The 19,198-nt window shown below is 38.8% G+C and overlaps 1 protein-coding gene across 4 annotated transcripts in view; it reads right to left on the bottom strand.

Moving 5' to 3' along the window:
- SNAP91 (synaptosome associated protein 91) overlaps nucleotides 1–19,198 on the bottom strand; it is a 135,712-nt gene that overhangs the window by 23,045 nt on the left and 93,469 nt on the right. Inside the window, exons 15-22 of one of the 4 annotated variants that reach the window (XM_057303920.1) lie at nucleotides 14,793–14,900; nucleotides 13,896–14,156; nucleotides 13,584–13,661; nucleotides 13,347–13,418; nucleotides 12,834–12,917; nucleotides 11,470–11,553; nucleotides 3,888–4,022; nucleotides 2,100–2,249 (exon numbers count right to left, since the gene is read on the bottom strand). In XM_057303920.1, the coding sequence (XP_057159903.1) occupies nucleotides 2,100–2,249; nucleotides 3,888–4,022; nucleotides 11,470–11,553; nucleotides 12,834–12,917; nucleotides 13,347–13,418; nucleotides 13,584–13,661; nucleotides 13,896–14,156; nucleotides 14,793–14,900 (972 nt within the window). The remainder of the gene's footprint in view (nucleotides 1–2,099; nucleotides 2,250–3,887; nucleotides 4,023–11,469; nucleotides 11,554–12,833; nucleotides 12,918–13,346; nucleotides 13,419–13,583; nucleotides 13,662–13,895; nucleotides 14,157–14,792; nucleotides 14,901–19,198) is intronic. The other 3 variants (XM_057303917.1, XM_057303918.1, XM_057303919.1) reach the window with 3 other exon arrangements.

The raw sequence follows: 19,198 nt of genomic DNA on the forward strand, positions 1-19,198 counted from the left end.
ATTTGTTGAAAAGATAACTGTTGGGGTGCCTGGGTGGCACAGCGGTTAAGCGTCTGCCTTCGGCTCAGGGCATGATCCTGGCGTTCTGGGTTCGAGCCCCACATCAGGCTCCTCTGCTATGAGCCTGCTTCTTCCTCTCCCACTCCCCTGCTTGTGTTCCCTCTCTCACTGGCTGTCTCTATCTCTGTTAAATAAATAAATAAAATCTTAAAAAAAAAAAAAAGAAAAGATAACTGTTTTCCCATTGAACTGTCTTGGCACCTTTGTTGATAATCAATTGAGCACAGATGTGTAAGTTTATTTCTAGACTGTCATTCTATCCCATTGAGGTACATGCCTATCCCTATGCAGCAGTACCACTTATCTTAATTATTGTAGCTTTGTAGTAATTTTTAAATTCATTAAGTGTGAGTCTTCCAGGGTTATGCTTTTTTATTTAGTGTTTGGCTATTCTGACTTCCTTGTATTTCCATATGAATTTTAGGTTCAGCTTGTCAATTTCTGTAAAAAAGCAAACTAGAATATTGGTAGGGAGTATGTAAGTAATTTTTTTCTGTTTTGGAAGATATTTTAATTATTATTTTATTTATTATTGTTATTTTTTTTAGAGAGAGAGCAAGAGGGTAGGGAGAGGGAGAGTGAGAATCCTAAGTGACATGAGGTTAGATCCCACAACCCTGAGATTGTGACCTGAGCTGAAATCAAGAATCAGACATTTAACTGAGCCACCCTAGGCATCCCGGAAAATATTTTAATTAAAAAAAAATGTTTACCTATAGAGAAAATCATTGTTTTTTTTGGGGGGGGGGTGGGTTGTTACATTTCTATAAATTTTGATAAATACATGAATTCATGTAATCATTACTATAATCAGGACACATAGCAATTTAATTACTCAAAAATATTCTCTCTTGCTACCTTTTGCCATAAACAATGCACTTGCAGCAGCTAGAGGTATAAATCCTTTATTTCTGAAGGAGAATCTGGATGATACATTGGAGTGCCAGTAAAAGCAGTTACCATTGCCAACTATCCTTCAGTGAGATGAAATTTTAGAGTAGGAACAAATACTCAAATAACCTCTCCATGGTGTCATCAAAGCATTTTCATGGATGCCCAGACCAGTGACGATGAAAGGGAAACAAAACTATGTCCACTGGATAATTCATAGGGAAAAAAGTCTGTATCAAGGACCTTCTAAAGCCTTGAGAAAAAGTGAAAGGTATCTGTAATGGTGAACCCATTCATCTTAATGAAAAATCAAATTCAGGGTTAAAAGGAAAGGTCAGCCTTTGTACCAGCTGCCCTCATCTCCTAGGACTCTCTCCTTCACTTGCCCATCTTCAGCCTCTGGTCTCCTTGTTCCTTGAACATGCCAGGCAGTTTTCTGCCCCAGTGCCTTTGCACTGGCTATTTCCTTTGCCTGCAAATATTCTCCTTCAGATATCCATGGGGCTCATTTTTTTACCTTCAAATCTTTGCTCATATTGTACCTTCTCAGTGAGACCTACCCTAACTCCCACTCTGCAGCATTCCCAATTCCCCCTTGCCTGATCTGTTTCTTCTCCATAGTGCTTTGGACCTAACATACTACGGAATTTATTTATTTGAAAATGTTTGTCTCTCCCCTTGCTGAGTACCGTAAGAACAGAAATTAATACCTGTTTTGTTTGCTTATTTATCTTTAAAGCCTGGAAGAGTGCTTGGTACTCAATAAATATTTGTTGAGTAACTTAAATTCACATGGATGCTCAATTGTCAATATTTAAGTTACTCTGTGTTCTTATTTCCAAGTGAAATAAAAAATTAAGTACTTACTATACGTAATGCACTTGGTTTCACACTTGCATATGCTCTCTAATTATACCTTCAGTAATTTAGATAAGAAATGGCATGGGTACTGCTTGTGAGACAATGGCACAACAACTGTTCATCTTCCAAGGAACTGTACTGGGTAAAGCATAAAGAATTTCTGTCCACTCCTTGATATACTCACCCATAAGTGAATCCAGAAAAAAAATACATATAAAGAGATAGAGAAAAAATTTGTATATGATGCAGTAAAAAACAAAACAAAACAAAAAAACTGTATTACTCACTGCCTACTAAGCTGGCAAGCGATGAGTCAAGGTCACTCCCAAGGGCTTTGCTTGCTGCCATAGCTGGACTGGGGGGTACCATTGAAATGGGTGCAGGCTGCCCGGCTGGTGCCATGGTTGGCATCAGTAGATCACCTAGGCCATCAAACACTGGAAATCAAATAGACCAGGTTCAGAATGATTGAAAAAAGAAAAAAAGGCCATATGCAAAATTAAAGGGAAATTATCTTCCGAAAAACTATAAAACAAGTAAACATACAATCTTACAAAAGAAGGCATGTAATCCACACTTTTTATGACTGTAACACCAAGAACACGTCTACATCTGTCTGTTCAGAAAGTACAGAAACACTAGTAAACATAAACAAAGATGGAAAACTGTGTAATGTACAGGAAAGAGCACAGATTTTGGGGTTGGAATTAGGCTCAAATTTAGTTGCATGCCTCACTACCTGTGTGACTTCGAGAAAGTTACCATCTGAACTTTAGTTTTCTCATCTGTAAATGGGGAGGGTACTACTATGACATGGTTTTGTTATGAAGATTAAATTAGATAATATATATGCCTTTGTTATAATGCCACTCAGTGTTAGCCACTGACACTCTTATTAAAAACAATCACTGAAATACTTTTTATTGAAGATGGTAATAATTTATAGCTAAGCCTAAACAATTCTCTCTCAAATCCTACAATGCCTTTTTTCCCCCCTATAATGCTTATCTTTAAAACAATTCTTAAGTGAGAAAAGAAGGCTGGATCTCCTGGTTTCCTATGAAGTTAGGGTTGGAATAAAACTTGATCTAATGGGCAGGAAGTAGTAATAAGTATCTGAAAAACAGCTGACCATATTTTAGAAGTAAAAATTTTGACCCCCCCACCCTGGTTATAAGCAGTCAATTTTGGTTCCAACTTTAAAGGAATATTTAAAGGGAAAACTATTCTAACTATTAGGCATCATGCTGTTATTGATGGTTCCTGGTCAGTATATAACCAATTACCAACTTGCTTAGTTCCTAGAATACAGAAAGACCATTCAAAATACAGACTTAGAAGACTTGCATAAGTTGTTGTTAATATCTTATCCATGTCAAAATTTTTGTGGTTAATTTTCATTAAAAAAACTACGAATATTTACCATCAACACTACTGTACAATAATTCTAAATTGGAAAACGACAGCATTCGACTAGGCACTGGCAATAGAAGCAACCAAATTGTCAGGCAGGGGATATATTTAGGGTGTTTTCTGAAACACATTTAATTGCCAAAAACTCACCCATTGAAAATTTGTAGTAAGGACCCAGCATGGGAAGAGTAGAATGGAAGAGAATACAAACAAAATGACAGCAGCATGAAAGATTAAAGGCAGGCCAAGAATACTACTTGTGTCCCAACTTCATAAAACCGAGGGCCATGCAAGCTTCAGAGGGTGTAAGCAATAGCAATGGGAGTGTCCAAACATTCAGATACTGCGTTAAGTGTTTGTTTTCCCTTAACCACCTCTAAACCGCGTGCATGTAAGCTCATGCAAACAGATGGGGTGTGTGGTGTTAGATTTCTGCTAAAAATTAAAACAGAAACACAGAAAAGGATTACAGGTCATCTTTATATCTTCCAGAATGCACTGAAAATATTTACTTAAAATACAGAATAAGAGACTTATTAAAGTTTTAAAACCAGGTCACCACTCAATATCTGCTTGTAAGTTTCCTGATATCATACTAACCTTAAGTGGGCTATTGCACAATCAGAACAAATGAAAAGAACATTTGAAAATCACCACCTCACCTGACGGATCAAAGGAGCTGCTGCTGGAAGTTGAAGGCATTGTTCCAAAAGCTGCCTCAAAGTTGGGCTGTAGCAGGTTATTCTGAGCTGGAGTCACTGGTGACGGAGAAGGGGCCATAAAAGAACCCCCAAATCCTGAGAAAAAAAACAGTTCCAGAAAAATATAAGTGGAAACAACTAAAGGTAGGTAAAGGCCAGAAAAACAGGACGAACTATAGGAGACTGAGAGGGACTGAATGCATGTAGATAGATGAGAAGTCAGTAAAACTGGGTAGTTTTTAAAAAGTTTTTCATGTGCTTTGATACCTGTCACGTATTTTTAAAAGATTTTCATTTATTTTTTAAATTCAAGTACAACATTCAGTGTTATACTAGTGTTTCAGGTGTACAGTAGAGTGAATCACTGATTCGATACATTACTCAGTGCTCATCATGTTAAGTACTCTTTAGTCCCCATCACCTATTTCAAAACCCCACCACCTACCCCTCCAACCTCCCTCCCAGGAACAGCCAGTTTTGTCATGTATTAATGAGATCGAAATTAATCAGAAATAAGATAGCACTTAAGAATATATACTCTCGTTAAGAGAACCTGTGTTATTACACTGGGGCTACAACAAGCTAAGGAGGTCTCACTAGGGTTAAAATTGAGATCATTTCATTATATTAAAATTTTGTTTCTTCAAAGCACAATACCGGGTAGTTAGAAAATGCTTAGTGTAATAATAAAACACAAATTTAAAAAAATGCATGCACTTTGCCACGAAGTCTTCCTTAATAACTTTCATACACGTTCTAGTCCCATTGCTGCTACTCCTAAGTGTGGGCTCCCCCCCATGTGGGAGAGGAAGAAGCAGGCTCCCAGCCGAGGAGCCCGATGTGGGACTCAATCCCAGAACCCCGGGATCACGCCCTGAGCGGAAGGCAGACGCTTAACGACTGCGCCACCCAGGCGCCCCTCACATGCCGCAGATTCCTTTGTACAGCAATCAAGCTCTTCTCTGTTCCCTTCCCCCTCCCAGCAAACCAGGCTGCATCCCTAACACCATCACAGACTTCAAATTTGAAGTCCTTTTGAAGGCTGGAAGCAAATAATTTCTCTCAAATAACAGACAGAAGCAGCAGCACAGCTCACTCTGTACTGTTTCTGTCTACAACACGCCACTGGTGAGGGCGGCGATTTCTTAGTAAGACGTTGGAAGATGTTCTACTACCAAAGGATTTATTACTTCCAGAAGTCTTTTCTATATTCAGTTTGGGTATAAAGATTCATTTCTAATCTAACCACATCTTCTCTTTCACGTACTACTTGCGAAAACATAGATAATGCTTAAAAAATCCTTAAACTTTTCATTCTATAGAACTAGTTTATAATTTTGAAAATGACTTGCACAGAAATTCTCTGGCTACTGTTTTCTAAAGCAGGCAATAATGTTCAAGTCATGTTGCTCCCAGACACTGATAATGACACAAGGTCAGGCTTTTCTTGTATATGTATGAAAAAAATGCAATTTGGAAAATTGTTACCTAATAGAGGATGGTCTTTAAAGCTCACAGTGGCTACCCTGAAGTGATTTTAGAATTTTACTGACATAGGCATTATGTAACTTTCCTAACTGAAGAAAAGACATTCTTCAGATCTTTCAGAACCAATATTATGAAGCAAAAATGGGCTGGAAGTAAGTATTTTTGTGGATGGGATCATTTGGTTTTAGAGAGATTGACAGTTGTGTTGATGTGGACTTCTTGGAAACATCCCACACCTCAAGTTGGAAGATGGCTGTGGTTAATTTAGGCAATTTTTCTATGGTTGTAGGTGAATGTGGAGACAACTGTTCTTGACTCTCAGTTTCTTAAAACTTGACCAAGAAGACACAATTTATTCTAGAGTCACAGCATATTAGTGTTGGAAAAAGCCTTTTGATCATCTGATTCAATCCATCTTTCCATGACTGGGAGAAGGGATGCAAAGGAAAGGTAACATATCCACCCAGGATTCAGTGGTAGAAAGAGAAAAACAGGCATTTACACAAGGTTCATCTGCTTAGTACTACTGAGTTTCATAAGATAAGTAGATCACATCCATAGGTGAATAATGAAAAAAAAATTAGTGACTTCTCTAAGTAAGTGAAGGGTAAAGCCAACACTGGCATCAGGCTCACCACGTACCACCAGAGTTGCTATTCTAAGCATTTTTTTAGGTTGAACCTTATGAACCGTATGGATTGCTAATATTTGACCATTTTGGTCCTACAAAAATAGGTTTCTATTGTTCAAACCAAAACACACATTAGCTCATTTAATCCTCACAACTCCGTGAAGTTTTACAAATGAAAACGCCGAGGCCAGAGAAATTAAATAATCTGCCCAAGGTCAAATGATGGCAAATGAGAGCCAGGATTCCACACAGGAATCTTCCAGAGCTTGGGTTTTTCACCACAATACTACATGGCCTCTTTTCCTCAGCCGGGAATAACTTCAGAGTTGTACTCTTCCTGTAGGCTTATAGACTTGACAGTGATCTAGAAAGATGACCTTTTCCCCATTATACTCAGTTCTTATGAAGTAGGTGCCCTCACAAATCTAGACTAATTAAAAAGCTATAAAGTGATATAAAATAACCAACTGATCGTCTTAAAGAAAATAATCTACTGCTATACTCTGAATGAAGGGTTAAACAGGAAAATTATAGACATTAAACAGGGGAACTCCTCCTTTTAGAGTCCTGGAATAGAGGTAAGTAATAAAAAAAAAACCCCAAACCACTACTCTTTCTTTCTATATGGTTCTAAATTATATTAAGAAAGATGTTCTATGGAACTGAAGGTAACAATCAGTAGGCTTCCGGACATCCTACAGGCATATTTGGACTGTCTTATACTATGACTGAATTGCCGTCTCTCTTCAAGTGCTCAACCATCTACAGATATGTTGCCTTTTGTCACAGAGAGTCTTACGAATCTATCTTTCTAAAGGGAACAGCCTACACACTTAAGGAAGTTCTATTAACAGACATATCAAAACTGACAGTCACAGTTGATATAACATATCACTTGGGTCAGGAGAGTGAAAATTTAAAACTACTGGCAGATAAACACACTCCCACACACACCACCCCCACACTCAGATTTGTTCCATTATGTTAAAGGTGATGTCGTCTCAATTACTCTGTAATACAGTCAGCTGTTAATAAGATCAATCTGAGAGAGTCAATATTTCTAGGACTAATACCCTTTTGTCCGACACGTTTCAGACTGCTTCCTCTCCACCCAGAGTATGAAAGAATTGGTTCTCTGTAGATCTTCCCATTCAGTGGATATTATTAGATATTAACTCCACACTGAACATTTTTGTATTTTAAATCAGTTCAAAGACCTCTGTGGCTCTGCTAAAAAGTCATCTGTGTCATTTGGTTAACAGAGAATGCAAAACTACAAAGGGCCATAAGACCAGCCCATATTATTCCCTGCCTTTGGAATTAAAGATAGGATGTGGCACATTCCTATGCTAGTACAAATCTGTGGTGCGGTCGCCCCAGAATCGCGTCTATTATTGAAGAACATGGTTTTCCTGCTTGATGTCAACTTCGGAAGTTAAGCATAATACACCTAATCTCCCTCAATAATCCATTTTTACATCTGTCATCCAGTAATCTATATATTTCAAACACCTAAGTTTTTAGCTGGTGTATCTGAAGAGGAATTTGAGAACTTTATTCTTCGCTGAATGACATAATATTTCCTTTTATTTGCTACAAACTTAACTTTCAAGTTTCCAGTCAGACTTCACTTGAGATATGGATATCTGTATCCTACCAATAATCTCAATGATTTGGAGAGAATTATTCTTTTGGCTAAATCAGTTGTCTTTTCTAGAATATTCTCTAGTTTCACCACTTTGGGTACACCAAACAGAACTTGAAGTTTTTACTCAAGGGGTAGATGACTAAGATGATATTTCATGCACAGTTCAATTCTGGAATTGGTATTATTTGACAGTTCTAGAAGTAAATTTGAATAAAGAATAACAACCAGATTTTATGAGAGATAGGCCTAAATCCATTTAGTCTTTGTTTTCTAGTTTGAAATTCTATATACCAATTTTTGACAAAGCTTTTTCCCCAATTTTAAGATGATTCTTAATTTTTGGTTTAAAATCTCTAAAAATCATTTTAAACATTTAATTATACTACATATTTAATGCATTTCCCTTGTTACATATATGTAAATTTGTTCCCTCAAAAAAAAAAAAAAATTGAGGAGCAAGAGCCCCTGTTCAGCAACCAGTGTTACTTTTAGAGTCTATACCTTCTGTTACTGTGGATGTGTATTATTTTTCTTTTTTATTCTCTCAAAAAATAGTCTTATTATTAAAAGCCAATAACAGAAGATTCTAAAGACTCACAGAATATAACTTTCTCTCATTTTTTTTGGTTCAAATTCCTACTTTGACCCTTATATTTGTGGACTTCTTTTTAGCTATAATGGGACTCATTTATCTTTTTTTTTTTTCAATTTTCTCTTTATTTCAACAGCTTGTGGACTTAACTGTTTTCTCCCCATAGACACACACACAAGTGTAACACACGTTAAGCTTCATTGCAAATTACCATCCATAGCACAGTGCCCCAGATATTTGTTCTACCATTGATATTCATTCAACAGAAATGCCTGGGCAATTTGAAAACTCTGAAATAGCCACTGTCAGCTAGATTAAATATATAAACGTGACTGGGGTTTTATACTGTGTACATTAGCAGGGTTTTTGGCTAGGAAAGTTGCCTCTAGCTCATATTATAAAATTCTATTCATATTCCATGATATTCTTCAATGAGAAGATGGATTCTTGCTGTTTTGTTACCTAAGCAAGTATAAGAAATGTTTTTCTATAAGCAGAACACAGAGAAGTATGAGAAACTAGCCCAAATAATTAAGACCTAGGGAGATTAGAATTTAAAATCTCTCATATCAGGATATAAGGTAAAAGAATAGTTGGCCTTGTGCCATGTAAATCAGATTCAGATATGTACAAATTAAATTATAAAAATCATTTGTAAAGCAAACTAGACAGTAAAACCCATTCACACCTACTTATATTAAAATTAATTTATTCAAATAAAAAAAGAGAGAAAGAAGAAAAGGTGCACAAAATACTTTCCCATCACTGAAAAAGTCACAAGATGATGTGGTGGAAAAAATGGGAAGCACAGTCAATAAAACCCACGTAAATGACGCTGTCACTTTCATCACTAATTTTCTCCTTTTCTCTCCCATTTTACTAAGATTTCAGGACGGACAACACAATTGAGCAATTTAAGCTTGCTTTTGGTGAAGTGTTCTAACTTGTACTTTTTGTGTACTTCCTTTTTAGGACCTCCCCATACACAAAACTGTGCAGCTGAGGCTTGGGTCCCCGATGTTGTACTCGGCAGTAGGTGACAGAACTCTTCCGGTTTGTTCCAGGTGTGTTTTAGACCCTATCTCACCCCCAGGAGCAAATCTCTTGGCTCTGCCACTGACGTCTGACTTTGAATTGGAAGGGAATATTGTCTTTTCCCACAGGCTTTAGTTTAACTGGTCTCTCTGCACCTACTTCCAGTGTTCTTGGCTCTTCTGGAAACACAAGATCTCAGGTTTCAGCCCTGGAAGCACAGGGAGGTTAAATGGATTGAGGACAATGCGCGTTGCAGCCCTGGAAATGCTCAACATGGCGGACCAGGCACTTGCCAGGCTGCTGTCTGATAGGCTTATAATCCCTCTTTGGGGTCTACGTAACCCCGAGAGAAAGAAAGACTTCTTAGAACTCTGCAAAAAGCCAGAACATTTGATTTCATATGTCATCTCAACCTTAATTATAACTGCAAAGCCAAAGGCTTATAACCAGTGATCTCATTTTGAAATTGACAAGGCCATTTCCCCCAAATAGCCATTTAAAACCATGGTATTTCTGTGGCCTGTTAAAAACCTGTTGCTGAACCTCGAAAACCTAAATTTAGGTTATTGGTTTTGTAAGAGTGTGAAGGTTTCCATGACCAGTTTGAAGACGTGATGAAGAATACCCAGGCCAGGAGAAAAGCCAGGCAAGCCAGTATGTTCTCCCCCAAATAACCAACTGTGTTTTGTGTTAAGCACCCTGCCTCTTATATTTGCAGCTTCCAAAGTCCACAGCGACATTACAGTGGGACCCTGGTTCTTCACTGTTCACGAAAATACCAGCTGGCAGTCACTGGTATGAAGTGGATTCAGCAACCAGGAGTGTCATATTTAACCAGGGTAGTCTGGAGAGGAGAGGACAGACACAAACAAACCGCTGTTGCCCCCGAGAAAGATGGCCAAATAGCTGGTCTGAAGGACCGATGGAAGGGGAGGGTCGCGGCTGGGCTGTGCTTACCCTTGCCGGCCTCTTGAGAGAAGACTGGACCTCATCCCAAACTTCCTACAATACTGAAAGGTGACAAGTGTCCTTCCGTGAGGTCACCACTCATTACTCATCCAAGAATGAATGTTCTGTGCCTGCTGTAGCTGGCCAAGACTGTTCATTACATGAAAAAAGAAGACCCGGTCGCCAACTCTTTCAAAGGTAACATGACCAGCAGGAAATTTAAACTGAGAGAATCCGTACATGGCAACTTCCTTATGCTGACGTGACCCACACTCTCATCAATCCCCTGCCAACCTTATGACCAAATGCATCCCTTGTGGTGACTGGGGAGGGACACTGGAAGGTGCGTCTGTGTCTGCTGCACTTCCTGCGAGTCCCCTTCTAAGTAAGGTCGGATGAGGTAAGCCAGCAGTGCCTGGTGCGTTTGACTCATAACCTGAGCCGGAAACTTACTGCTGTGATCTTGCAAACGGCAAATGCTTTGCCTGTAAAAATAGTAATTTCTCAATCTGGCTATCATTAAACACACTTTGCCCAGCCTCCAAGGAAGACTGATAGTTGACTTTTACTATCTTTGAGTCTTTGAAATGTTCCCTTTTATTTTATCTATCCCATCCTGGCAATAAGCAATAATCCTAGGCATCTTGTACCAGTTTACTCCACACCATAGCCCGGTTGAACTGGGATCTCTCCAGAGGTTTTCAGACTAAAAAAAAAAAAAAAAAAAAAAAAAAGACCAGCTAGTTGAAAAAGTGGCATAGGTAGCAGCACGTTCAACCCTGGTAGAAATTTATGACAGTTTCTCCTAGAGTGATTCATGTTACAGAATAAATTGTCAAACATAATGGTATCTTTCCACAAAAATTCCTTTTAAAAAATGGGCACAGGCAATACAAGATAAAATTCGCTATATAAGCATACTACTTTTTTAGTAAACAAAAAGAAATGTGCTAACTGAAAGTAAGGCATTTAGGAGCATCCAAGGAGCCATAGGGGTGACTTCTTTGCAACTGTGATTTTAATACTTACTTCATAAAATCCTGGGAAATAACCTTCTATTATACAGTGTCTTGTTTTTCAATTTTATGTCTCAAAAGGGAAAGAAAACATGCACCTTGAAATTTCCATACCTGTTACTTACAAAGATATACCCAAACTTAACTTCCACAAAATACCATTTTATTTTAATTTAATTAATTACCAGCTAGTAGGTCTGCCGATGCTGATGAACTAGAAGCAGCCTGAGGTGCAGGTTGGGGTTCAGAAGCACTACTTCCAAATGCATCTACCCATTATCCATTGTGCAGCAAAAAAGTAAAAGAGTGTGAACAGTAAGTACAGTAAGTAAATTAACTGTTTTGCCAAGAAATGCATAGACATGACACTCTGCGTGGTGAGCTTGTCACCTGTGGATGTGTGAAATGATTGAGTGAGCTGAATTATGCTCTGACCAGTTTATTCTCTCAAAAAAGAGTTCTAAAATATTTTAGACAAACACCTCTTTGTAAGAGTTAGACAACTGTTTTTAAAGAATAAAAATTTTGGATTAAATCCTATCATCTCTTAAAATAGGACCAAGGTTTAAAAAACTTTTCCCCAAAGGCAATACAATGGAATTTTCCCATTTAGAACTCTATTAAACTTAGAAAAAAAATTAACAGACTTAATTCAAGCAGCAGCAGCAGCCCCACTTGTACCCATTTATCAAAGTTCAGTGTTTATTTGCCACAAATTTTGAGCTCCTGAATGTCAGAGACTGTGACACCATTGTACCCCTCATGGCACATACCATGATGCTTCCATGTACAGTAGGTAAGGTACTCAGTGTGGTTTAACTTGCTAAGAATGGTATTTTAGCCCGTGGCATACACATTTGTGGACATTCATGAAGAAATCACTTCAAACCTGTACTTTTCCCTATAAATTAACTGCTATCTGATAAATGACTCTAAATGCATCACCCTTATGAGTAGTGCAAGAGTTAATTCAGTACATCTCCCTGCCTTCGGATAACATACAAAGTAAGGGGATAATGCATTTAAACCAGTAAAACATCTTCTAGTTCTCTGGAAAGATTTTAAAACATTAAGCTCAATGTACACAAACCCTACAGAATAACGTATGGCTCTACGCTTATGTTTTCAGTTTCGACTGGCTTGTTTTCAATTCTAAATTATCTAGTTAATGTTTATATTGCTTTTAATAGCTTAGAAATGTTGATTTAGCCAACAGATGAGGTTCGCCAAGGAAGAACAGTAGAAGGAAATTCCAACCAGCTGATTCTACATTAGGATGCACAGAAGTTAAAAACACAAGGACTTCAAATGAAAAATGATGTGGTTCTGTTAGGCCATGCATCGAAAATCATGATGCACTGATGAGGATGAAGATGGTGATGGCAAAGAAATGGAAAAGATCTTAAAAACTTAAGTTTACAGTCAAGAGATGGAAATAACTTCAGAGTCAAAAGAAAAAAGGATGGAATATAATGAATGAGATGTAAAAACTCTTCTGAGAGGGGAAAAATAAAATCTCTTTACGTGTTGAAGGAGGAGAGATACGCACCCCCAAAAAGGTCTATCACACCTGACGAATCCACCTTTGCTGGAGAGGCAGTGGTTGCAGGAGACGGTGCTGCAAACGCATCCACTGCAGTGAAGCACACAACAGGAGAAATCGCACGTCACCCCAGGGACAATAACCCCATGAGCCCTGACAGATGGCTTCTTGGGATTTCAGGTTGAACAGCAGGCAGTAAGACTGCAGACAGTCTTAACAGTTAAGACAAAGCACATGGTTTTAAAAATACACACTTTCCAGAAGAAAATAACATTTGACTTCTTGAACTCAGAGGTTTTAGCGTGGAGGGGAAACAAAAGTTGTCTCTTTTCTCCAGCGTTAGATTTGAAATTATGAACCTCATCAGTCGGTGATGGGCCAAAATGAGATTTATTTTTTCCCAAGTGAATTTTGAGTTTTAAAGAACTCCAGACAAACCTGCATGTTTCCGTGTCCGCCTGTGCACACACAACCCCCACCAGACATCTCAGAAGGCTTGGCCTTGGAGGAAGCACTCACCAGATAAGAGGTCAGCAGTGAGAGAACTCTCAGGCACAGGAGAGGCCCCTTGTGGTGGAGAGGAGAAAGCATCTTCCGAAAGTGAAACAAACCAAAACCAAGCAGAGGTAAGTAGAAAGCTGAAATCAAAGTTAAATGTCTAACAAATGCATTATCACAGGTGAGCACAAGGAGTTCAGTCACGAGCACGCCTGGGGGAAACGCATGGGAAAAACAAAAGGGTGGCTTTCGTTTTACCTGTGCCAAACAGGTCTATGCTAGGAGCAGCATCTGGCTTAGGCGCCGCAGCGACTTCCGGAGGAGCCTCAAACAAATCTAAGACCAAGAACACACATGCCTTTACTCGACTCGGCAAAGCAGCCTGACACAGCATCACTCTCCAGTTCTGAATGAGCACGGGGGAGAACTCCGACACAAGCAGCAAATGGTTTCTAGAGAAGCATGGACTGGACACAGTTGTCATGCAGTAACGGTTGTGTCTGCAGGGCAGCTCGAGTACCCGAATTCAGTCCACCAGATGGAGAGAGTTCAACAACAACAAAACATTACCACCAAAGATATCTAGAGCAGGAGGAGCAGCGGTGGTGGTGGCGGAGGTGGTGGCGGTGGTGGCAGCGGCGGCGGTGGCGGCAGTAGTGGCAGCCGTGGCAGCCGCGACAGCGGGAGCAGGAGAAGGAGCAGTGGCAGGAACCGGAGGGGCTGTGCTAGCTGTAGGGGTAACTACAGGAACACTGGTCTCAGGTGGCTTCATTGCAAAGAGGTCCAGCTCGGGTGCAGCCTCTGCACTACCTTCAGATGGGGCAAAGGGGTCTTTTGGAAAAAGGAAAGTGGAGACACACATACAGCATCAGTAAGGAAAGAGACAAGAGAGAGGCGTCATAACTACAGGTCAGAGACCTGACAGATATTCACACACTAGCTAGGCATTAGGCTGCTTGGATTGAACTATTATCCTATTAGCAAGGGTCTGTGATTAGGATGTCTTTCTAAAGAAAAAAAAAAAAGAAAATTTAGTAGGTGACACAAGTTAGGAAACGAAAACGCTTCACAGTACTGTAAGATCAGCCTACGGTCTAGGATCAGAGATTGTGATTCTTTAAACCCTCAATCTGGGCAATTTGGTAGCTTTGAAAATTAAAACATGCCTATATTTCAGAACTTGGTGCTGCAAAAGAGTACCATACAGCAGGGGAGGACAAAAAAAACATTAAGAGAGCATACTTGCACTGACAAAAATTGTCAATCTTGAGAAATTGTCAATTTTGATAAGTATGCCCGTCACCACCTTAATGTTTTAAGTGCCAGCACTATCGATTCAGTTAATGATGAATGATCCTTTACACTCAGAAGGAACTAAAGCTAGAAAAACATATGGCCACGTCTCACTACGGGAGTTTCACATCAGGACAGAGAAAACAACACACTTGCTCATGTCTGTCGACCCACCATTTCCTGAGCATGCATCAAGTGCTGCGGCTACAGGGGCTGGGGTAGCTGGCGCGGCGGCCCCTTCGGATGCTGCAGGGGCCTCCCCGGGAGAAGCTGCAAAGGCATCTTGGGTGCGGTTTTTAAAACAACAGAAATTAAAGGAATAAAAAGAGAAGAAAATATAGTAAAAGAACCAAGTTAAATTGCGGAAAAGGCTCCCTTATACAACATGAATTTCTTCAAATGCATTCTTACGGCCCATGCACTGTTGGCGGTCACAAAATCATGATTCTTAGCGCTCCTTTGTGTTAGTTACATGCAAGTGGTACAGGGCTCATACTGCTACGGCCTATTGGGATCCGTCAGGTGACAAGATTCTCATTGTATAAGGGCTCGGAGAAGCATGTTTTATGTAACATTAAAAATCAATGGATGTGAAAACTAAAACACAAAAATAACTGTATTATGTGATTTAAGACATTAATCTTTCATGGTCGGTGAACACTTCTTCACTATGTTACCGTGATGTCTCTCTGACTGATGGTTTCTACCAAACACAGATGTCTTCTTTAATGTCAATAAAATTAAACATATGATGGTAATGTAAACAAATAATTATAGTTAACAAATGTTTTATGGGCTAGTACAGGCAAAATTACACTGCTAGCATGAAAGGTTTACTAAGCACTCATAAAAAAGTTAAGTCTTTGTTATCCTTGAAAAACATTTTCAGATACAACCAAGGATTTAAGGAAATAGATAACAAAATTAGGGGATGACACTACAATGCTTTTATTTCAACTTAAGTTTATCCCTGTTTTAAAATATTGTATTACTCTCCTTATTTGGAAAGTGATCTATTTTCAACAGACTAAAAACACAGTTTTATGCTTTAAGACTATTTACAGCAGAAAGTCCATTAACATACAGGCAGCCCCAGTTTATAAATGCCCAATATATGAATGGCTGATGTGTACAAACAGCACCCAATGGGTTTCTGCCAGTAAACCATGTTAATTTGGTAAAAAAAAAAAAAAAATCCTGGAGTTTTCAAAGAGATTCTATAATTCAAAAGTACAAAAGAATGAAGCTATCATTAGTATGATTTAAGAAACTCCTAGAAATATCCACCTAGAATCTTCCACTTACCTGCTAGACCTTTCATCCTAAAATACTGCCTTTCATAATATCTACAAGTGTCCCCTAGAACACTGTTCCTCTGGCTGTTAAAAAGGACTTATCATATATACTTGTAAAATGCTACACAGTATATCTATCTCCTTTTTTGGAGATTTACGTAGTACACATCAGGCTGTAGGACGTCCTACAGTCAAGGCACTTGTTTTCTGAGTTTACCCCAGCATGTTCCAAACTGATCTTAGCGTGAAACAAACTTTCCTGCTTTCCTGTCTTGAGGCCTGGCATTAAGTGGAACAGCAAACACTAAATTGGACACTAGGGTTAAAAGGTCCTTTACAAAAACACAAATATCCTTAGAAGACACAATGAGATGATCAATTAGTCATATCTTACAGATTCATTTGATCTGCTTGCTTCTCTCAGCTACATATGGGAATATGTTTTCGGAGCAAAGGTCTGTCAGGGGAGAGGCCAGATGGTACTGGAGTGCGGCTAGGCCAGGCTTGCTTCCCCAGATGCAATGCTAAGGACGCTGTAATAGACGGCTTAGAGCAATACGAGAACCCTAAGAGCTGGGGTAGAACACAAGGGAATACAAGAGGAAGTTGGCAGGGCTGAAAGTATTTTGCCATGAGTCAGGTCCGTTTTCCTTTTTATTCCTGTAAAACCTTGCACTGAGGCGAATAGTACTAGAACTAGTAAAAACAGTCATAGTGGTCACTAGTGAGTATTTATGTGCCAGTCACTGTGTAAATATTTTATTCACATTAAATTTAATTCCTATAACTATCTCACAATATAGGTTCTATTATCTCCATTTTGTAGGTAAGAGCACAGAAACTTGGGGAGTCTGAGTGACTTGACCAAGGTCACGAAACAGACAAATGGGGGAGTCACGATTTGGCTGTAAACTAACAGAGGTTTGTGTGTTTACTATGCCCCACTGTCACACGCCATGCCACACTCTACTATTTCGTCTTTGGAGGATGGAACAAACACCAGTTATATCAGCGTTGGGGGTCAAGTAAATATCCATGGGCTGGCCTCCAATTATCACCTATGTGGAAGTAGGTGAAACCCATATTTGTAACCATGTCCTCAGAAGAGGTTTTTTTTCTTCCCTCTCATCTCCTTTTAATGCATCTCCTGTTACTTAAAACTAAACATTATAAACTCATCTAGTCCCATCAGAACTTCTCTTAAGGACAGGAGCCCAGCTGCTAAGTCTTCCAGGCCAGGAGGGAGAGATGTGCAAGCTGCAGACGACCCCAGCCCCGGCCACTGCCCGACTAGCCAGGAAGGAGACCCTGAATGAGAACTGTCCCGCAGGGCTCAGTTGGCTCCAGAGCTGTAAGAGGTAACAGAACTTTTTTTGTTGTTGTAAATAAACAAAACTTGTCTTACTACCTAGCTTTCTTTCATTATCAATGGCAGCATGATCCTTCCAGTTTTGAAAACTCAAGCTCTTTCCAATCAACTTCTCTTCCCCTTGTTACCCATTTGCAGCTCATTTTTACATTCTGCTTATTTTCAAACAGTGCTATTTCCTGGAAATGCATGTTCCTGCTGTTCTACAATTATCGACCCAGTCCAGACTCTCCCCAGTAAAATCGTCTCCCTGGCACTGCTACAGACCAGTCTTATTTTTCCTTCTAGCAATCTAGAAAGAATTTTCTCTTAAATTTTTTAGCATGTGACTACCTTTCTAAAAATTTCAAATAGTTGTCATTTTCCCCCAGCCTGAATTCTCCCCATCTTCTCCAGTCACAGGAGCCATCTTTAAATCACATACTTGGCAGAAAGGTTTTAATCATTGTCAACAGCCCGAAAGTTACCTTTCCAGTTCTCCCCAAAGGTCCCAGGTTATAAGACTCTTACATAAAATCTACTTTTAAGTGCTTATGTTTAAGTTTTAAGGAAGGTTAACTTTGTCAACCAACTTGTGCGAGTGAAAGTAGGCTTGTGAGCTAAGTTTTCTGGTTTTCTAGCCACTTGGTTCCATGCTCACAGACTACATCCTCATGAAGGCTTACTCACAAATTGACACAGGTGATTGAAAGGGTACCCTGGTGAACGTGGAGAGGACTTAGTATCAATTTAGCATTCTTGTGCTTAGAAAAACCCTGTGTTGTCACAAACTAATGTGCTGCTGTTAGCCAAGTTTTCATAAGTGAAAAACAATATTTTAAAGAAGTTTGTTTTTTATTTTTATCAGTATCTGTAAATTTTACCAATTTTTAAAAGCACAATACTATCTCGCAGTCCTCTTCTGCATGACCACAGAAAGATTTTTTTTAAAAGTTCACTTTAAAAAATAAAGCAGTTAGTAAATATAATGTTTCTGAAAAAAAGTTTTTAATGACTTACATTGAAATAACTAAAATGTTATGTGGGGTATCAATCTGAATATTTGAAAATGATAGACATTTCCTGTTTTTCAAATTTTTAATGAGGATACATAGAACATTTCAATGTTTAAATATTTCATATTCATGAAATTAGCTACTTTTCAGTAATTGAAGCTCTTTAACTTATTTCTAAAGATATCTATTTAATATTGCTGTACAAGCTAGATAAAACCCCAAAAGCACATGTTTTAAAGTCATGTAAACAAAATATCTGGTGCCCTTGTGTATTTATCACTCATCCATTTTAGTGATACAGAATAAAAAAAAAGTGGCCACACAACACGGCCCATCTCTAAATGATTCCTCATAAATCAATAAAGAGCATGAAAGAAATTAGAGAATATCCTTGAAAACTACGTAACAGTGACATGGATAGACTCCTTACCATAAACGATAGAGATTTTATAGCTGTCAGAGGTCAGGAGACAGTTTATGGGACTATCCAGATCAATAAAAATGATTGTGATGAGATTTACAAATGTACTCACTCTCCCTACAGCCAAATGCCTAGAAAGGATATTGGTAAAATCCCAAGGAGAGCTTCATTCTTTGGCATTAAGTTAGATGGCTTTCTGAAGTGCTAGTCTTTTCAATCTGTATTTCAGGATAGAAAAACCATGACAATATATACAAACATACAGATTTTTCTGCTCGAGGAATGTAGAAAAATCAGTAATAAGGGATCAACACACACAGCATGATGGCACGAAGACGATTTCAAAGCAATATATTGGGCTTTATTATTCTAGAGAGCCGTGAGGGAAGCAAGATGGAGTTGATGGATTTCTTAAGGCAATTGAGCTCCTGACAAATGGACTGAAAAACAAAAATCTAAATAGCTAAAGATGTAGAAATGTTTAAGCACAAGATAGTTAT

The sequence above is a fragment of the Ursus arctos genome, unplaced genomic scaffold, assembly GCF_023065955.2.
Source record: "Ursus arctos isolate Adak ecotype North America unplaced genomic scaffold, UrsArc2.0 scaffold_29, whole genome shotgun sequence".
In the NCBI taxonomy this organism is placed as follows: domain Eukaryota; kingdom Metazoa; phylum Chordata; class Mammalia; order Carnivora; family Ursidae; genus Ursus; species Ursus arctos.